General features: G+C 40.7%; 1 protein-coding gene across 11 annotated transcripts in view; it reads right to left on the bottom strand.

Moving 5' to 3' along the window:
• Positions 1-20,805, bottom strand: part of neo1a (neogenin 1a) — a 137,336-nt gene that overhangs the window by 40,206 nt on the left and 76,325 nt on the right. For all 11 annotated transcript variants that reach the window (XM_088296628.1, XM_088296631.1, XM_088296636.1 and 8 more), the window contains exons 5-7: positions 14,334-14,470; positions 1,812-1,966; positions 1,584-1,704 (exon numbers count right to left, since the gene is read on the bottom strand). In XM_088296628.1, coding sequence (XP_088152754.1) covers positions 1,584-1,704; positions 1,812-1,966; positions 14,334-14,470 — 413 coding nt within the window. The remainder of the gene's footprint in view (positions 1-1,583; positions 1,705-1,811; positions 1,967-14,333; positions 14,471-20,805) is intronic.

Raw genomic sequence — 20,805 nt, 5'->3', positions numbered from 1 at the left:
TATTTTACAAAATGTGTCTTTGGATGGTGCATATTTGCTGGAGTAAGAAGAAGTGAGATCGTTGTGATTTCGTAAAATCGTACGCATCTCACCCAGTGCGGGACTTTCAATTTTAAGGGCATGAATAGTGCCAAAAGTCGCCCATTTTTATAAATAACTGCTAACATGCTAAACCTCAAGCTGACAAGTGACTTTTGTCTTTTCCAAACACCCACTTGTGAAGATAATCAGTCGAACAACAAAGAACTGGGGCAGGCAGAGACAAGACGCAAAGTTAATGATCACTAATGAGTATTAGCCAAGTTTTTGCCGCTGGCTCTTCTTGACTTCCCAGTTCTGCAACAAGCACTACAACTCAGTTTACTTCCTATAGAATTATACAGCCACTGAATAGCAATAGCTGAGTGAGCTATGTCAGACTATAGTACTGCAACAGTGTGTATGCCTCACTAGAAAATTCAATGACGGCAATGACGCAGAGCACAGCAGTGTGCTGAGATGATGTCCAAACTAGAACACTGTTATCATCATAATTGCAGCATTTTAAAAATGGCGACTTTGGTTGTCTTCTTGTGTCCTACTTTGATTCAATCACAAATACGCAACAACCCATACTCAAATGCAGGCTTCTACAAAGGGTTGATAATTTGGAGCCAGGTAGTTTGGAAGTTTGCTTGGAGTAATCAGGGGTGACTGACTTCTGCATGTCGAAAAAGGCCTTTTCTCAAGCGTAGCTTGTTTTCTTGTAATAAACATTCATATGCCAAGAAACACAAAATCTTGCCCGATTGCTCTTCTTTGCACACAATTGCTTTGCTGTGCTTTCGCAGTTTCAACACTGATAGGACGCCCTATTCTGTTTGTTTTCCTTTTTATAGGGACATTCTAACTGGCCCTGCAGCTGAGAATAGGAAAGTCATCAACTTGTAAATGAGCCTGAATTTATGTTCTACTACATTTCCGCCAATGTTCAGAGGTAATGACACAAGAACTAACACATTCAAATATTTTCCATGAGTCTATTTTCCCGCACGTCTGATGTTATGCGCCACTGCGTCTGGTTACCCAGTACGAGAATTAAAAGTGAAGCATATTTTAGCGGCGCTCAACTGGCTAGGCCGTACAGCCCTCCAGATGCTCGTTCCAGCAAAGAGTTGGTGCAAACGCCCATACATAAGATTGTTTTAACGTGTACAAATGACAGCATCCAGAAGTTTGCATTTGTCTCCACGTTTCTGCAAATTCTTTAGTCATGGGTTTCACATTTCATTTGTCAATAGTTTCAATAGTTTCTTTTAATGTTATTACTTTCCAATATACAAGATGAGCACAACTGCCAAATGCAAATGCAGGATACTGTAAGGGAGATTAAAAAATGGCAGATGAGCGTTTTTGATGAGACTTTTGGGCTTTCTTCTTTACTAATGGTGTGTTAAAAAATGACTCTTCTTTGTTACCCGAGCAAAACGATCGGATGTAGCCCTATCAGGCATAATAATTGAGTGAACTGATGCACTTCATTTTTGATTCTCATCCATATTAATTGAATCTGCTTCGAATGGGTAGGCGTTTGTGGTGCGTACCGTGATCCAAGATGATGAGTTGGGCGCTGGATTGAATGTTTCCGGCATCATTTTCAGCGAGACACTGGTAGAAACCCTCATCAGATTTGACCAGGCCCAGAACCTGTAGATCGTGTTCCTTCTGCACAATGCAACAAAAGGAGAGAAAAGGAGGAAGGAAGTTAGGAAAAAGTTGAATCTGAATAAATGGCAAAGATGATCTTGTCTAAAGAGGAAAAATGATCTTACAATAATTTTGAAGTAGTCGCTTGGAATGACAGCGTCGCCATTCTTCACCCATTTCACAGTGGGGGCTGGTGAACCGGTGACTTGGCACTCAAACACGATGTCCATGGACTCATGGGCGTAAATGTTGGCCGGCCTCTTTGCATATTGGGGAGGAACTGTGGACGATAGGCAGAGGTAAGATTAAAAAAATATATAAAAACCATACTTGTTTTATTTTGAAGCAAGGGTCAAATTATGTGAAATGCAATAAAGGACAGGTCAAATATGATCTTTGACGGGAAATGAACAAAGCCAAATGATGTCATGCTGCCCCCTCATATGCTAAATTATCCGTGAAAAGCTAACAGATGAAACAATAACTGGTTAATCGAATAGCACACATTATGCACCTGTGACTTTTCCAGGCAGATACTACAACTACAAATTCTGATTCAAATATTCAATATCCTTTCCTTTTTCATTACTACACAACGGGTAAAAAATAGCCAGCTTGATATCGGCGCTCTGCGTCAGCATGAAACGAAAACTGAGGAGAACACTTGCGTACGTATGTCTCCTGGTTTCTGGTAATGAGAAACAGAAAGGAGTTATTTGATCTTCTGCAGCCAAGCAGCACCTCATCAATCAGTGGTGGAACAAGGTCGGTGGGGGCACGTCCTCCGTGTATAATTGGACCGCACTGTACATGCATGTGAGAAGAGACCCGAAGACTCATTGTATATGGGTGGACTCTTGATTGCGTTGACTGATAAGGGAGCAGCCTCACTGACTCGTTTCGGGGCCGAGACCGCTGACACTTACCCGTCAGTCTATTCTCAGCTCTGTGATTGCTATTAATTTATCCTTACCGAGATACATAGAGCTTTCAATTTTTTATGGCAAAAAAAAAGGTTCTCTGCATTTGTATTCAATCTGAATCATGTTGAGCCACCTTTCTCTGAAAATACTAGTTAAAGTCTTTAGGCCAATGTTTCAACCAGCATTGCACATCTAGACACTAAAATTTGACCGCTGGGGTGAATGCGAGAAATAAAAAAATAAATAAATAAAAGGAAAGTTGGTGTGTGTGTGTTATGTTTCTCTTCTATTTTTTGTCCTAGTGTACAGCCTGCACACCTAAGTCCACAAAAAGTATTTTTTTTATTGTTTTTTTTTTTTTGCCTGACCTGCACGACGGGAAATAAACAGCGAGCAACAGTACTTTGTAGCTAGCGATCAGAGGCACTAAAACTTGTATTTTTGTTTATTCTTATTCAAAGCTTGTTTGTTTGATCTACATTGCAACGATGGGATTAGCAAAGAAAGAAAATTCCGAGCAGCATCTTAAAACACAGCAGCCGTGTTAGGATATTGCTCGCATCGGGCAGAAGGATTGAATGATGAAAATCATCACTATTCAGGAAACACCAAGAGGCATTTTTTCAAGCATTTCTACCACACATTGCCCTTTGTATTGATGCCTCAAAAATTCTACTTTGATTTTATCTGGCCAAAGAGCCCCTTCTTCCACATATATGCAGTATGCCCTACATGACAAATGAGCCTTTTTATACCTCTCTCTTAACTATGTCCTTCTTCTTGTCGCTCTTCTGTAAAGGGCAGATTTGTTGACTGCACAACTTAAAGTTGTGTGGACAGATTCTCCCAGCTGAGCTGTGGATTTCTGCAGCCCGTACCGAGTGACCATGGGCCTCTTGGCTGATTTTCTAACCAGTGCTCTCCTCACTCGCTCTTTCAGTTTTGGTCGACTGCCATGTCTTGGTACTATAGGTTTGCAGCTTTCAGATTTTGGGACGATGATTTGAAAGTTAAAGGCATCAGATATTCAAACTTTGGGATACTAGTGAAGGCAATTGATTGCACTGGACAGAAATCAGTGGTATCGGAGTATAGAGGGCTGAATTCAAATGCACTTAGCATTTTCAAAACTATGTATCATTTTTTTTGCACTTCAGAAGTATGTGCCACTTTGCCTTGGTCTGTCACATAAAATTCAACAAAATAAATTTAAATTTGTCAAGGTCTTAAAATGTGAAAAAGTCAAAGGGGTATGAATATGTTTTCTAGGCACTGTAGATAGGAGCACCCTTTATGAGAATAATAAAAAAAAAAAAGGAAAAAGCTAAAACGACATGGTGTTACATTCTGAGTCTATTTCCTGACCTTAGAAAACACTAACCCCCATCTCTCTTTGCGATTTTTATTTTTACGTTCAGTGTGTTACCAAGGTGCCATAACGGACAGACATTCTAGATGGAGGTAATACGAGGAGCAACCAAGCAAGCAAACATGGCTGGCGATAGCTGATGACCCGCTCACTGCATTGCAGTCAAAAAAATGGCATCATCCTGCTTTGGACACATCTGTGTGTGTTTTTGTGAGTGTGAACCAGGCTTCTTAAAGGCGAGATGTGTGAGCTGCAAATAATGACCTTAACAGTGTGGTGTGCCTTAGGTGTTTGTTTCTCCTCTGAGTTAGTGAGTGTCTATATCAACTGTACGTCAAGTAACATACATCTGTTTAGAAAGGTGGGGCTCCGTTTTAAAATGTGTAAATAGATGCAATATCCTCAAAAGGAAGAAGCATAGCTTAGTAAGTGTGTGTGGTGGGAGTTGAGGCTGCTTGTGGCAGTGGAGCCATCTGTAAAAATGAATAATATTAAATTGCATCTGGATACTGATACTAGCGTTTGTGTCTGCAAACCTGTTGGTGTGCGGGGGATTTTCACTTCTGTATTTGCATATCACATTTGTGTGTGGCGTTTGTAAAGCTGCTTGTTTAAGTATGGAAACAGATTTCCTGCATGCATGCTGTCACAATCTGTCTAACCACTAAGTCTGCAGATGCTTTGAGTCTGTTTTTGTATGAATGTGAACCCCCAAGCGGGACTTGCCCATGTCAGCTTTTAATGGTGCCCTGTAGCTTTCTTTATCTTTTTCCATCTTTGTTTTTCCACTCTGTCTGCCATTTTCCTGCCACTTAATCTAACTATAACTCCTTGTCTATCACTTCATCTCCAGCCTCTACATCCTTCTACCATGTGAGCAGACATGCACCATATTTTATTAGGGACTTCAAACGTTTGGAGCCTATTGGACCGAGCAAAAGTGTTGTGCTCATGCATGTCCGTTAAATGGTAACTGAGGACTTTGCTTAATTTGGCTTGCTTCACATGTAAGCGAGGAGAAACGTCTGTATACACAGTCTAATTATAAAGCCATCCCTGCTTAAATATCTGGTTAAAATAAATCAATCCAAAATAATTTTACACCATTTAATGTGACCTATAACGCAGACATCTCAATTTAAATAAAATAAATCAGTTCCATAGGGGAAATAAAAAGAAAACATTTCAATAATGTGGTTGCGCACACCCTCACATAATTTGTGGCTGTTTTCAGATTTTATTTTCAATGCGAATATGGGAAATATTTTTGAAACCTAATATCCCAAGTGTGAGAGTTTAAGGGTGATATCAAGATGTTTTAAAATGTCAATAAAAAGTTACTTTACATAGTCTATACAGGCACATCAACAGTCCACACAAGGCCACAAAGTAGAAGCTCAAGTGCTTTTCCACAAATGGCTCCTCCATGCGAGTGGTACCCCAGCTCAAATTGACAAGAAAATCAGTCGACCCTGCTATGAAAAATAAATGACTGCCTTAAAAAAAAGGAAAACAAGGCTGTGTGTTTTTGTTCTCTGACTGAGCAGCAAAGCAATGTTTAGATTAGCAGGCCCCAGCAGTCTTTGTCGGTTGCGGTGCTCGTAATGAAGACATGCAGCACATATATTTTGGCTCGTGGAGGGCAAACAGATGGAAGAAGTCAGTTGTTCCTGCTATTACATCATTCATAAATTACTCTTTATAAATATTTGATTGTATTTATTGTTATGTGTCTTATGTCTGCTGATTGCTTTGTTAATCCATTATTTATTGGCAAATTTTTACTTCTGGCTCATGGATGATAACGAAGACCTTTTCAATTTCTCTAAAGGCATATACACACTTCTGAAATGTTTCATAGAAGCCATTATAAAACAATATCATGAAAAAAACAATACTATGAAGAGAAACAAAAACTCAAACGTCAATGGCAAATGAATAAAGTAACATTAAAGTTAAGAATTAGAAAGAATAGGCAAATTTCAACAAAACATTCAGATGAAGACATTTTTCAGTATATATTTTTTCATCACACAGATGCCTCTTAAAAGTGACTGTAAATGGAAAAGTTTTAATGAAGGCAAAATCCCAGAGCCAACAATGGAGAAGCACATGAGCAAAAGCAAATTAGATGAAGGCAATTCGAAATGGGGAGAGATGGAAGAAAGACTCAAGTGAGCCATTTAAAGGTCACAAAAAGTTATCCAAGGAGCTGCTTAAACCTAAAAAAAAAGTGCATTCAGGGATTTTTTTGAAAGTTTTTTTTTTTTTGAAGATCCTGTTTTCGGGTGACCCTGAATGCATTAAAGTAAATGGTAAAAAAATAATCATCATTTGTAAGGAAATAATTTTATAGGTGAGCAAAAGCACTGAAAGAACTTTTTACGCAATTTAAGTACTTAAAGTAACTGCATCAAGCCTTTATTCATTTATTTGTTACCCCCCAATTCTTTCTTCTGTTTAGCAGGTAAAGGTATGGTCTTTTGCAGGGGTCACCAATGTGGTGCCCATCCCAATATTTTTATCCATGTCCATGTAAATTTCAATGACAATTGGTCATATTTTAGGGATTTAGGATCCTTTATGAAAACTCTTGGAGATTCTAAATTAACTATGCCGAAAATGTCTCTCCTTTGTTTTTCTTTCTTTCTCCAAGGGTGAACAAGAAACTCGACGGTTACGAGTGCTACTGAAATTATGCAAATACTTTATGACACCATACCACATTTTTACAGCACAATAGACCAGAGAACAAGTCCAAAATGTCTTATCATGGATTAAACTTATTGGGGGTATTTTGGGGCTTGTTTATTCACCACTACCAACAAACATTCAGCTAATACGCTGTGCCTGTATCCATCAATTGTAACGGAAACGGGCATCCGCCAGTGACGGATTGAGAGGTCCGGTGTGAAAACCCACTTCCGTCAGTGCTTAGTCCGTCATTTTTTTTTTTTTTTTTAAGTTTCTCTTCATGTAACAGCAAAATGGGAATATGTCAGAGACTGTCCTGACAGAATGCCCACTTTTGAAAATTGCCTCATTGTTCTATGTACCATATACTGTATATATTTAATACAGGGGAGTGCACTGAATATATTATATATTAAACTTTAAAAACAATAGATGGATTAAACAAACAGGAACAACAAATACCTATCCTCTGAAAAAATAATTTAATTGTCTGGAAGCACTCAGAGCACTTGTGTCCATTACAGGGCTTACTAAGCAATGTTTTGAAAGATTGTATCCCTAGCTACCTTTGTCCTTAAGTGCTTTCACATACACAACTGCTCTCAGAATGAAAGTCTGTAGAGTGAGTTAATATTATGTGAATACCTTATTTAAAACATAAACAAAAATGTATACAAGATACACAACAGACTGCAACTCAACATTGCAAAAACAAAGGAGATCGTCATCGACTTCAGGAGGAACAAGACGGTGCCGCCCCCCCCCTGCATCGAAGGCGTGGGTGTGGAGAGGGTCCACACGTTCAAGTTCCTGGGAGTACAGATCTCCGACGACCTTTCTTGGACACACAACACCACAGCAGTGGTAACGAAGGTCCACCAGCGTCTGCACTTCCTGAGAGTCCTCAGGAAATTCAACCTGGACAGGAAGCTGCTGCTGGCCTTCTACCACTCGTCCATCGAGAGCCTGCTGACGTACTGTGTCTCCACCTGGTACAGCGGCTGCACTGAGGCGGACAGAGTGAGGCTCCAGAGGACAGTCAAAACTGCGCAAAGGATTATTGGCTGCCCTCTCCCCTCACTGTCAGACATCTACACCGCCCGGTGCCTCAGAAGGGCTCTCAACATCGTCAAAGACAATACCCACCCAAACTCACACCTGTTCGACCTGATGCCCTCTGGCAGGCGCTACAGATGCATCAAATCAAGGACCAATAGACTGAGAAACAGTTTCTTCCCAAGAGCCATCTCCATTCTAAACTCACACACACACACACACACACGACCACCCGTACCTTGCAGAACAGCAACGTGATGTGTTTTTATATACCCTATTCAGTATTATTTTCCATTGCACTAACTATTCTCTTATTTATCTAATTTATATATTTATCTGAATTATTGTTGTATTGCACTGGAGAGGGGAGCTCTCTAATCTCGTTGCACACTTGAGTACAATGACAATAAAGGGATTTCTGATTTCTGATTTTTAAATTACCTTAAGTACTAAATTAAACTACCTTCACAGCTACTGTGTATGTGTATGTATGTGTGTATATATATACACTACAATATTGCTTTGAAAAAAGAAAACGTGTATTTAATGTTTAGTAGCGTTTTTGGGAGAATTTCTAGGGTTTGACTGTTGTTTTTTCCCCCAATACATTTCAATGAGCATCAATTAAATGCAAATTTGGGCTAATCGTGAGCCAGGCCGGTCCTGATCCCCAGTGAATCGCGTGGGTTGACTATACAGTCAATAAACAAGTTGCCTAAATAGATTGGATGTATCTCCTGATCAGATCAATGTTTTATTATTATTATTTTTTTATTTTAAACTCGCTGATCAATGATTGGCTCCAAAATCTTGTATCATGTAAAGCCTCTGCAAAACATTGTATAGTTTTCTTTTTTTCATGAAATGGTGATGTTTCGCTTTGTTTGCATTTCCATCCATCTTCATCCCATCATGGCAAAGAGCTGCTTTTGTGCACACTCCGCTATCCTACATCTACACTTTTTACCATATTCAGTCTCAAAGAAAAGCTGGAGACTAATCTCAGCTATCACAAAGTGGATAACATCCTGGTCTGACCGCCAGTCAATGTGAATGGGCCACGGACCTGAAATCGAAGCCAGGTATGCCAGATATGTGCAAAAGAAAATGTTTGCACAACTATGGCTAGTACGACATTATAGAAAACATCATGACACTCTCTGATTGTATAATTTCATTCATTTGAGAATAAATTGCCTTGGAAAAGTTGAATAATAGAGGAGACAAAAGACAGACATTTGACAATGTGGGGGGTGGTGTTTTTCACCGGGCATCAAAATGAAAGTGTTCTTTGCAACTTTACTGTCAAAGTGACAAATAGCACTTACATGACCCTGGTGAGTTGCAGATTTTTCTTAATCTGAAAAGAATGGAAGACAAAACTCCAAACAAGCCAGTCGGTGGATGACAATCAGACAAAGACACCTCGTTGCTGATAACACCCACTGAGGAAATGGAAAAGGTGTGACTATGGGCGCAGCTCTTCATCTGCTTTGTTTGCTTTTCAAAGCTGGAGTGAAGGTTTTTTTTTTTATTTTTTATTTAATTTCTGTTAGGATTGATCACCTTTCCTTTCCCAAAATACTCATCTGAAAACAGCATTTTGGGGTGTAAAGTTAAAGTGAAAGTTTGTGGTAAGCTTGACCAATCGTATTTTGAGTAATAAATCTATTTTAAGAATACTCACGTTAGTTTTTTTTAACACAAACGTCCTAGATTCATAGTTCGCCCCGTAGCAAAGTCCGAACAACGAGAATGCTTTTGTTCGGCAATCGCTGGTATTCTTTGGGAATTACGTCATACAAAGAACCACGAACTGCCAGTCGCCATTGCAATGCATTGTTTATTGTCCGGTGATCTGCTCAATGACATCGTTGTCGCGATTTTCGGCAAAATGACTCGGCGCTGTGTGGCGATGCATTGTTAGTATTCTGGGAAGCTTCTGAGTGCCCCCCCAAAACAAAACAAAAAACAGGGCACTAAATGGACTAATTTCGCCGTGCCAAATAGAGGGAATTTCAAGACAGTGTCTTTGCCAAAAGCACTTTGAAGTTCTCTACTTTCTCAAGCATTTTGTTTATTATAAACAGTTCGCAAAAAGGTAGGTGTAAATACAAACCATTTTGAAAAACATGTGGTGTGTATTGCAGTATTGTGACAGCTTGTATTTTGACAATATGTGAAAAAATAGCCGAGGAGAAGAGCGGGCAGGTGTTAAGTAGAGTTGAACAGCAAGTGTGTATATATCCCTTAAATACGTTACCAATGACAAAACCAACCCACGAAAACATGTGGTCTTGACACTAGCAGAATAAATGGACCAAATCTCACCGTGCGTCATTTGCCGCATGGCAGAGCATCGAATTTAATACAAAGCAAAGCTAATAAACCGAGCCTGTATATATGTCACCACATTTTCTTTTTTTCCAGACAAATAATTTTTTTCTGGGGGAGAGCAAATCACTCTTACCTCGCTGACAGATTCGGCTGTCACTTCAGCCTTCGTCAGAGCTGTCACACTTCCAAGTGATGTTTCATAAAACAGTTGATTGGGTCGAGTAACCTTCAAATTAAGGCGCCCCGACCCGATCAAAACTGCGCTCGTCTCGTCACACTCCATGTCCGGTCATTCAGGCACAATATTTTCCTTCTCCTGAGCATCAGGCTCGTACCAGTATGGTCCAACGAACATAATTCCAACAAAGTCCGCTTCCTCCTACGCTTCAAATATGTGGATCCCCTCAGATATGTTTGAGATTTCGCTTTCCGAGTCGATTTCTGACTGGCCTAATACACTTTCAATGGTGTACTATGCCATAAATCCCTTGGTATGACGTCACACTTCCGGGTTTGTCGCTCAGCAGAATCTAATTTGATGTGCGAAATGCAACATTTGGTGTGGATCTTATTTAAAAAAAAAAAATAAACAAAAGAAAAAAATAATCCTTAAGTACATGAACTCAATTATACTATAGCAAGACACAAATAAAGAGATTTGATGTTTGCAATAAGGATTTGTCATGTATATAATTTGTATTTAAACTACGGCCGTCAAAGTTAAAGCGATAACTTCGGAGATTAATTTAGCTGTTATAAAGCGCTATTAACGCAGTTAAATCAGTTTTACGTAATTCCTGTGGTAGATGACCTTTGCTCAATTTGTAGCCAAACTTAGAGGCGAGTCACTGACGGGCGTTGACGTAAATTGGATCATTGGCGAAATCAAAAATAATTTGTGCACTTTGCAAGTCCAAACACTATATTAATTGTACGCCTTTGGCGTGTCACCTGAGACTAAAACAACCTGCTCAAGTCTGCTGGAGTGTGGTGCTGGTGGGCAGAACTAAATCCTAAAAGCAAGAAGTTTGGAGAAGTTTCACGTTTCTATAAGAGGGATATAAGAAAGGAGCCTGACTCAGTTTTGATCGGAATTGTATTTGAGAGGAAAATCATATTCAAGGATCAATGAAAGCTATTAGAATAGTCTTTAAATCGAAATATACTCTATATTTGATGATTTTATATTAATTCCAATATCTTACTCAAGTAATTATATACAGTGAAACCCCGCTACTTTGCGGTTCACCTTTCGCGGGTTCAGTGCTTCGCGGGTCTAAAAAATATTCAAAAATGAAAAACTTTTTTGTCCGGGCACGATCGCGGCTCTCCATTTGCTCCGCTCCGCGGGGGCATTGTAGTTTCGCCGAGCGGCACGACGGGGCACTGGAGCGGTTAGACGGCCGGCGTGCGCCGAAGAAGAGCGTGGGCGAAGAGGAGAGTGGACGAAGAAGAGCACGTTCCCCCGGGCACGATCGGGGGCGACGTTTCACGCGGTTCGGACCGTACCAGAGCTCCGGCCGGCGTGCGTGGCAGTTAAGCCGAAGAGGAGCACCTTCCGCCCGGGCACGGGCGGTGTCAAGCGGCCCCTAAGTTTAACCAAATGGAAGCTCCGGGGGAGGAGGGCGGGCGTGCGTCACAGTTAAGCCGTAGAGGAGCACCTTCCGCCCGGGCACGAGCGGGGCGACATTTCGCTCCATTCGGGACCGTACGAAAGCTCCGGAGGAGGCCGGCCGGCGTGCGTGGCAATTACGCCGAAGAGGAGCACCTTCCGCCCGGGGCACGAGCGGGGCGAAATGAAACCGAGTTCAACCGAATGGAGACACGCTTCGGGGGAGCAGGTCCGGCGTGCGTGACAATTAAGCCGAAGAGGAGCACCTTCCGCCCGGGGCACGAGCGGGGCGCGAGGCTGTCAGTCATGAATGAATAAATAAATAAATGAAGAATGCCACCTTTCATTTCACAGGGTTGAAAATGTGACCAATCGCGATAAATACATTTTTAGAAATATTAATCAGGATTGTGAAATAGGCCTTGCTCACATCCATCAATCCATTTTCTGTACCGCTTCTCCTCACAAGGGTTGCGGGGGGTGCTGGAGCCTATCCCAGCTGTCATCGGGCAGTAGGCGGGGTACACCCTGAACTGGATGCCAGCCAATTGCAGGGCACACAAAGACGAACAACCATCTGCGCTCACACTCATACCTATGGGCAATTAAGAGTGTCCAATCCACCTGCCATGCATGTTTTCGAAATGTGGGAGGAAACCCCTACAGGCACAGGGAGATCATGCAAGCTCCACACAGGAAGGCCGGAGCCGGAATCAAACTCACGACTTCCGTATTGTGTGGCCATCGTGCTAACCAGTCGGACCACCGTGCCGCCGCCTTGCTCCCAATCTTAGTAAATTACAATTATTTCTTCCACACCAATCATCTCCAGCCTTACCTTTGTGGACCTTACTTTATGCGAAGGGGCACAGTCATGCTGGAACACAAAAGGGTCTTTCCCAAACTAATCCTACAGTGTTGAAGGGGTAAAATTATCCAAAAACACTCTGGCAAAATGAGGGTCTAAACTTTATTTTTGTTATTGTTGCAACAAGGAAAATATACTGCTGCTGCATGAGATGTTATTTGACCTTCTGTTGCAAAGTCATGGAAATTTTACAGGGCCTGCCATTTCATCCATGTACAGTAGACTCAACAAATGGAAAAAAACCCCAAACAAAACAAAAAAATAGGGCACTGCTGCCATGAAAACAACAGGACATGATAGATGAGGGACACAAACCTTTAGCACCAGAAGAGGAAAAACCTACATATTAGTGTAGGAGCTATTTCTGTTCTGCACATCCACACACACACGCACACACACACACTGGGCGGTGTCCTCATCATGACCAGAATCAAAAACCGCTGTCTCCTCTTGCCTCATTAATCATGACAGCTCTAATAGAGGGTGAGATGTTATAGCAAAGTCACAGCATAAGTTTGGTGGATAGATGTGCTGTAAGTAGCTTGAAGTAATAGGGTGATCCAAACACTGAAATGTACATTGCGTGTCTGTAGGCGTGTGGGTGTGTGTGTGTGTGTATATATATATATATATATATATATATTGGATTTTCATGAAAGTACCGGTTTGTTTCTCAAGACTATTGTGTGAAAGGGATTTTTAAAGAACGAAAAGGTTCTCCCAATGAATACATATCAGCCACAGAGACTTCAATTTATCATGGAGCCAGATTCCATTTGCTGGTATAAACTATAAATGTGTTTTCTTGAGCGGCCTATAGCCAACATTATGTATCCAATTCCAAATATATCAAGTAAAAATGCCAGCAAAAGTCAGCATTGGAAAAATAATTTGGATGAATTTAATTTACAAGCACAGTTATTTCTTGGGGGAAACCGATCGATGTTTCAAGGAGCAAATCAATGCCACAATCTTCTTTCGTCATTAATTTGGTCTAGAAAAAAGCATTTTCTCAGTGTAGATCAGTAGAACACGACTGTTTTAACTTAACATAAGGACTCATGCCGTTCAAATATATTGGAGATCAATTTCTACACGCATGTAACATTGGAGCTGGGTCACGGGTCAGGTATTAGACATGAGGGATTTCAAGGAATTGAAGTGGCAGATCAGAAGGCTCAAAGGCAGCAAAGTCAGATGTCCTCCTGTTACCTGATCCAATTTTCCATTACTGTCTCCTTTAATCGCAGTGTCTGACAGGAAATGATGAAAGGGTGTTGAAGAGGAGAGGAAAGGGATTTGTGAGCAAAGGGATGGAGTCCTTGCGTGATGTGGCTTTGTGTGAAATGGGGTGACATTGCGGGACAGCCTCAGGGTGTTTCCCAACTTAAATGTTGCTGTACACCAAACTGTTGACTTGCTTCAGATAGGACGGGGAATAAAATACCGGCACTCATTGTATTTCCCCCCCTATGTGCCTTCAAACAAATTATGCCATGAGTCAACATTGGCCAAGTGCAGTTTAGCTAACATTTTCTGATCTGGGTTACCTTTTGACCACCGGGGAAAATGCTATTTAAAAGAGGCCTATGGTTTTCTAGCCAGGTGATTTATGTAAAACTCGAAGGTAGGAAGTGCGAGTGTACAATTTATACTGTATACTCACTAGCCAAAGCATTAAGTACTGTCAAACTACATAACATTAATAGTTTTGGCTTCATTATTTTCTAGTAACCCTGAGTAACAGGAATATGGAAAGTCAATTGACTTTGGGCTTGTTGAAGGTACCTTGCACAGTGAGTTGAGCCTGGGCTTCAATTGTTGCATTGTTGTTGTCCGCCACACAGGTGTAGATGCCACCATCGTCCTCTGTGAGATTGGAAAGCTGAAGGCTGCCACCTCCAAGCAATTCCCTGCGGCCCTCACTGGGGAAAAGAAAAAGAGGATTGAGGAAAAGAATAAAGTAAAGATTTAGCCTCAAGTTCCTTTTCTCGCAGCGTTGATGGGTTAAGGAATCATGGGCTGCCCACGGTACGATCACATTTTTTTTCAACATTTGCCAATTTAGAAGAAACTAATTTCAGTCTTTATTCCCTGAAGCACATTGTTAGGGAAGGTTTCAGCCTGCTGCACTCCCCGCTGGGCCATGGTCTACTCCCTCCCTTTAATCCTCCCACTATCAGGCACAACAAATGTATTAGCCGCTCCCCAAATTGTGACTGGAATTCATTAAATAAACATTAAATAACGTTTGACTATTGAGATCTCACAGACGCTGCCATGTTGTGAAATATACAGGTGCAATGTAGAAATGTTTCTGGCATGTCTATTTGAGTGTGATGCTGCACAATAGTAATGAGTGCATTATTGATACATTGCCTCAAGAAACATTTTCTTTTTCTTTCATCAGCTATTAATTAACCCCAATGGCACGTTTACTGAGTGATGGCAGCAGTTTACTGTCAAGAACAAAACATTTTTCATTCACTTCTGAGATGGTTGCTGCCCAAATAAAACCATCACCTTAGAATGCTTCAGACTCTGCAATAGTGTGTTGTTATCCTGCTAAAAACTGAACAAGCCATGCTTTTCATCAGTCAAACCCCTCTGAGGAGTCTTTAAAAAAATCTTTTCTAAAATATTTACACCAGATCCAGAAATACACTCACGTGGCTTTCCAGTTAACCGCTGGCCCTCCGTATTAAACGGCACCCACTTTGATTTCCCCAATTAGCCCAAAGCTCAGGCTTGATTCAACAACCACTGGAGCATAGGCAAGGAGGAGGAGGAGGAAGAGGAAGACGAGAAGGAGGAGGAGGTGAGTGGAGGAAAGCATGAATCAATAGCTTGCATCCAGAACAGCACATGGAGAGAGGGAGAGTGAGAGCGAGAGCGAGAGCGAGAGCGAGCGAGAGAGAGAGAGAGAGAGAGAGAGAGAGAGAGAGGGAGCGAGAGAGGGAAAGCGGGAGGGAGGTAGAGAGAGGGAGCAAGAGAGAGAGAGGGAGCGAGGGACAGAGAGAGAGAGAGAGATAGACAGAGCGAGAGGGAGGGAGTTAGAGAGGGAGGGAGGGAGAGAGAGAGACAGAAAGAGAGAGAGCGAGAGAGAGACCGAGAGAGGGCGAGTGAGAGGGAGAGAGAGAATCAGAACAAAGGAGTGCTATCCAAATATGGTCAGAACAAGGCGGGTGTAGTTGAGGGGTGCAGGTTCTGAATGAGAGAAACATGCAGGGAAAAGGAGGGCAGTGAAGTGTTGCAGGTTGATTTTTTTTTTTTTTTTGCTTTCAGTAGCTACAAAGAGTGCTTCCACTGCAACTCCTTTTTTTTCCTCTCCCTGAGTATGCAACAGTGTGTGCTGGCACTCGACATGCTGTGACCATCACTGTTTGGCGGCATTTTGACAGACAACACACTGTTCACTTCAGGACTAGCCACGATGGTTTCGAAGTGCAACACTGACAGTGTACTCGCCACGTTTTGTTAAAACCAATTGTCTTTCGACCAAAGTCTCTTACTGCATAGACTAAGAATAATAGATACTTGGAATGGGCGAGTACCAATACCAGGTATTGGCATCAGGCCAATACCGACCTTATTTCAAGGTGATATCGAGTCTCATCAAGACAGCCGATACTAGTTACGGATAGCAGTCACTGGCGGCCTCCTTGTGACTGTTCTACTAAAAAGAAGTGAATGCATGCATGGCTGACGGAACGTTTTTCTATAGTAAGCATGGCAATCCGCAAATGCAAATTACGATGTAATTTCTTTAAGTGCGGGTATGTTTATAAGGTTTATAAACCCATCCCAAGTTGGGAAGTCTGATGACTTTCTCCATTTCAGTATTTCATGCATAGATATATACCTGCTTTCATCAACAGGGGAACAGAAGGTTGCTACTAGAGAACGTGAGAACTCGAGACTGTGGCTGTTTTCAAAGAATTCAATGTCAAGAGTCACTGCCAGACAAAACGTGCAAACTACGACAAGATCACTGGAAAGGACAACTGTGAAAAATTAAAGCAACTGGAAGCTGAATGCTCGGCTATCACCCATTTTCACCTCACCAAATATGGCCCTCTTTGCAAACAGTTTTGGACAACCCTGCTTTAAAGGCATAAAAACAGGGGCGGAGTTACAAGGTGGGCAGGGGTGGCCTGATCACATTGATTGGTTTAGCAAATATCCTTGCTTTTGGTCACTCAGACATGCACATCTTATTCCCCATGCTGAAACTTATAGACTGACGGCAGCCACACGATAAATCCATGTTGCCAAGTCAAATTATAAGGTCAACTGAACACAAGCGAATTTCTTTTTTTTCAAAGCACAGCATAGAACTCAAATGTCAAGCAAATGCTTTTCAGCGCCCTGATTACTTCCCTGTGAACAGTTGAAGAGAAAGCTAATCATGCTGGGAGGCTGTGAACATCCAAACCACACGGTACGAACCCTTTCTCTGATAGACGTCGCTCGGCTCACAGCACCAAGCAGTCCGTATTTTGGCTCACCAGGACAACTATTGATACGCTCAGCCTTTAGTGCTGCATTCAAAGCTTCCTCTTGTATGAGAAGAGAAGAGAAAATACAAGACCAGCAGTGAGTTTATCAACTTGTTTAGAGGAAACACTAACATCAATATTTAAGAGCAGCGTAAGAGCTCTTGAGACTGAATTACGCTCTCTTGAGATCTTGGAACAGACAATAATTGGCTTGAAATTATTACGTGGAGGCAATTTCGCTCAATGTTGGTGTACAACTCATTGAACATTGCCGCCATTGACAAAAATGCTGCATTCTTAAAAGGGAAGAAATAGAGGAGAATGACTTTACAATGTTTGTATACACATATATGCTTCTCAGGAGGGTCTGCTCTTCCATCAAATATGAAATTAAACAACCAAGTACATTTTTCAATTTGCCGAATTCTGAAAATATCAGTTTGAGTATTTCTGCACCTACACACTAACGCAATTAACATACAGTAATAACCACCCCAAGTTCCTCAGCCAATGACTTGGCAGCTTAGGTGGACATGGTGAAATTAGTCACTCCTGGATTTGGCAAAGCAAGCGTGGATGCATGTGCCACATACGTACTTCCGAAATATTTAAAAACTTACTTACAGACAACATTTCTCTTCTTCTCTATGCACACGGAGCAGCTAAAGCCCAAAGACAAGTCATTTGCAAAATGTCACTACCCATGCGGGCATGCATCAACTGCTTGTCTTTTTCTCCAATATTCTACTCCGGTGATTCCGAATCAGCTGCAGGAAGTTAATCAATTACGCTTAATTGGGCCCCCCCAAAATTGTTTTTGCAACAAATAAGGTATAATTGTTCACTCAACTAGTCTAGTTTGTTTGTTTGGTTGTGTGCCCTGAGATTTTTTCCAATGTAAAATACTGTATTTTCCGGACTATAAGTCGCTACTTTTTTTCCATATTTTGAACCATACGGCTAATACAGGAGTGCGGCTTTTCTGTGGATTTTTCTTCGCTAAATAGTTCAGAAAAGACGCGAAATAAATCTCAATTTTTTTTCCTATTGGGTCTCTTCTGTTTTAATTAGCCAAGTAGTAGTCGTGTTAAAAGGTACTGTTTGAACAATCTGTATGTGCATTCAGATTACGAAATCATTCTGTATATCCAGTAAACAACTATTTTTTTTTTTCAACATAGAAAATTCTAATAGAAAATAAAGTGCGCCATATCGTCCGGAAAATACGGTCCATGTGCTGGCTTCAGAAAAGTTGAAAAACTCCTCTTTACACTTGGGTTCCTGGTCTTATTTTGTTGGGTTAGAAAAATTTATTGTAAAATGTTGAAGTAAATATATAATCAAAAACACACGTGCTAAAACACACCTTTAAAATATTCTTTCAAGACCATGCAAGTCAAAACTTCCACTGGAAACTCAAGAATTACTTTTCAGGCAGAAATAAAATGTCAATGGCACCGTGTTTTTGGGATAAATAAATAAAGTGTAGAGGGTGTAACCAGCCGTAATGACCCCTGGTGTGGTCACAGAGTTAGATGTGCAACTCATCTGCGTGTTCAGTGGGAGGCTGATTAGCTAAATATACAAGATCAGTAATGCACACTGAGTTCCGACACTTGGCATGACTTATTCCGCCTAGATTATTTTGTATGTTTACCGGAAATTACATCCTTATATCACCCTTGTACAAATACACAGCACACCCTATTGAAGATATAAATACATTTTGTTCTGATCATTTTGATTTTTTTTTTTGCTTCATCTGATTGGATAAACATTTGGGTAATGTAAGGAAGGAAATTGTATCAAACAAAAAAGGAAACAGACTTTAAGATTTAGTTTTTGTGATGCACTAAAATGCAATCCAACACTAAAGTTAACTTAACACATTCCCCTGTTAAATCCATCACTGTGCCGTGTTTCAGAGAAAAGAAGAATATTTATTCTGCAATTATTCATATAAAGAAAAGAACTTCTGTGCTCTCACGTCTGTGATCTGCTGTTGTTTTTTATGCTTTTGCCTTCAAGCCACAATTACTTATTTCATAAGTGTCTGCAGATGAATTGCAAAAAACAAAAGAAACAAAATCACTGCTGTCAAAGTATCAACAATTTAACTTCACCCACCATTCTTGACGTCTTTCATGTATTGTGTGTGCGTGTGCATGCGCATGCATGTGAAAAACTTGAAAAATTCAAATGCATGCATGCAGTACAAAGACAAATCTTCAAGAGTGTCACAAAGACATGATTAAAGGATGTTTCTTCTTCTTCGGGGATTAAAATCAGGGGCTGATGAGTTTACTTCAAAAAGTAGCTCTTGAGTCAAAACGAGCGCATTGTGGAGAAGAAACTTTGGCACAAGTAGCTTTCTGATCTCAAGGTTGAATTATTAAACAACCAGGGGACTATTTTATTGCTTTCTTGGGCTGAATTTAAGTCCAATAATAAACGATTTTTATAAGCGATTCTAAAAGATTTCCAAGCTCCTACTATCTGTATATAAATATTTGTAGACTCTTTTGTGTCTCAACATTATTAAATTCAGTCAGCTGACTCTAATGAAGCATGGACAAAAAAGTAAAAAGCCATTGTCCATTTTCTTTGGTACATGCAGCTCAAACAGCGGAGGAAGGCCGTTGCTTATACGTGCGTTTGTGTGTGTTTCATTTATATCGCCATCGAGTAAATTTGAGGGCTTCTATGTGCACGACATTTGCATGATAGGTTTATTCTGCGGTCCAATTTCAGACAAATTTCCTGCCCCACTCCTCTGTCTTCGTACACGACTGAACGCAATATCCATAGTCACATTCAAATGAATTCAAAGGGACAAGGAGGAGGGCAGACGAGCGAGTGACAGGATTTGGAAGGAAGGTTGATTTACATGCTCTGCCAATTCGCAGTTTGCAGAGAGCCATGAATAATTCATCCATTTCATTGACTACTGGAGGATTTTATTAGACAACAGAGTGATACTCCAAATAACAAAAGATGACTTTTCATGAGTGTCATCAGTTGTTGTGTATACAAAGAGCCCAGACACAGCGTTCGCTGTGCCCCCTAAGCAAGTGGCGATGTCAATGACTCATGTTGACAAACTACACCACATTACAGTCAGCAATGTGGATCCAAGTTGAGTCAAAATGAAATGTCATTTTTTTGTGTGTGTGTTGGATGAGGAGTGATTTGAATATTGCAAATCCTTTGAAAATTAAATGACGCATCTTTAATTGTGTTTTTAACGAGTTATTGGCTGCTATTCTATTCTATTCTACACTGCGGTTAGTAATGCTACAACAATGGTATGCAGACATTACACCAAAAATGTTAAATTCACCTGGTTGTAAAATATTTAATATGATAACCAAGAATGACGATGCTACACAAAAACAATTTGAACTTAAGATACAAACTGTAGACCACAACAAATACGAAAAGCAAAAAAAAAAAAAAAATGTTTTTCAGTCAACTTTTGTAACGTTGACTCGGACAGTAAACTAAATATCAAAAGTTAATCAGTCTCAGAATAGGTCTCCCGAAACCTTTTTAGCTGTGTTTTCCTTAATGTGTTTTTCTTATCCTTGTCTGCCTTAACAAACAAGGAAGAATTCCAAATCAAAATAAAGATGCACGGCGCCAAGTAAAAAGTGTGGAGAGAAAAGAAATATGTTTTGGGGGAGAGTGAGACATTTGAGAATCTGTAGATTTGAAAACTACTATTCGGTGTTGCAAATTAGTCCGTTTTCTTGGAATTAAAT

The sequence above is a fragment of the Idiotropiscis lumnitzeri genome, chromosome 5 (assembly GCF_059441095.1).
Source record: "Idiotropiscis lumnitzeri isolate Australia: NSW breed Sydney's pygmy pipehorse chromosome 5, RoL_Ilum_1.0, whole genome shotgun sequence".
Lineage (NCBI taxonomy): Eukaryota > Metazoa > Chordata > Actinopteri > Syngnathiformes > Syngnathidae > Idiotropiscis > Idiotropiscis lumnitzeri.
The sequence above is the reverse complement of the archived record's forward strand: the minus strand, read 5'-3'. Positions and strand labels throughout refer to the sequence as shown.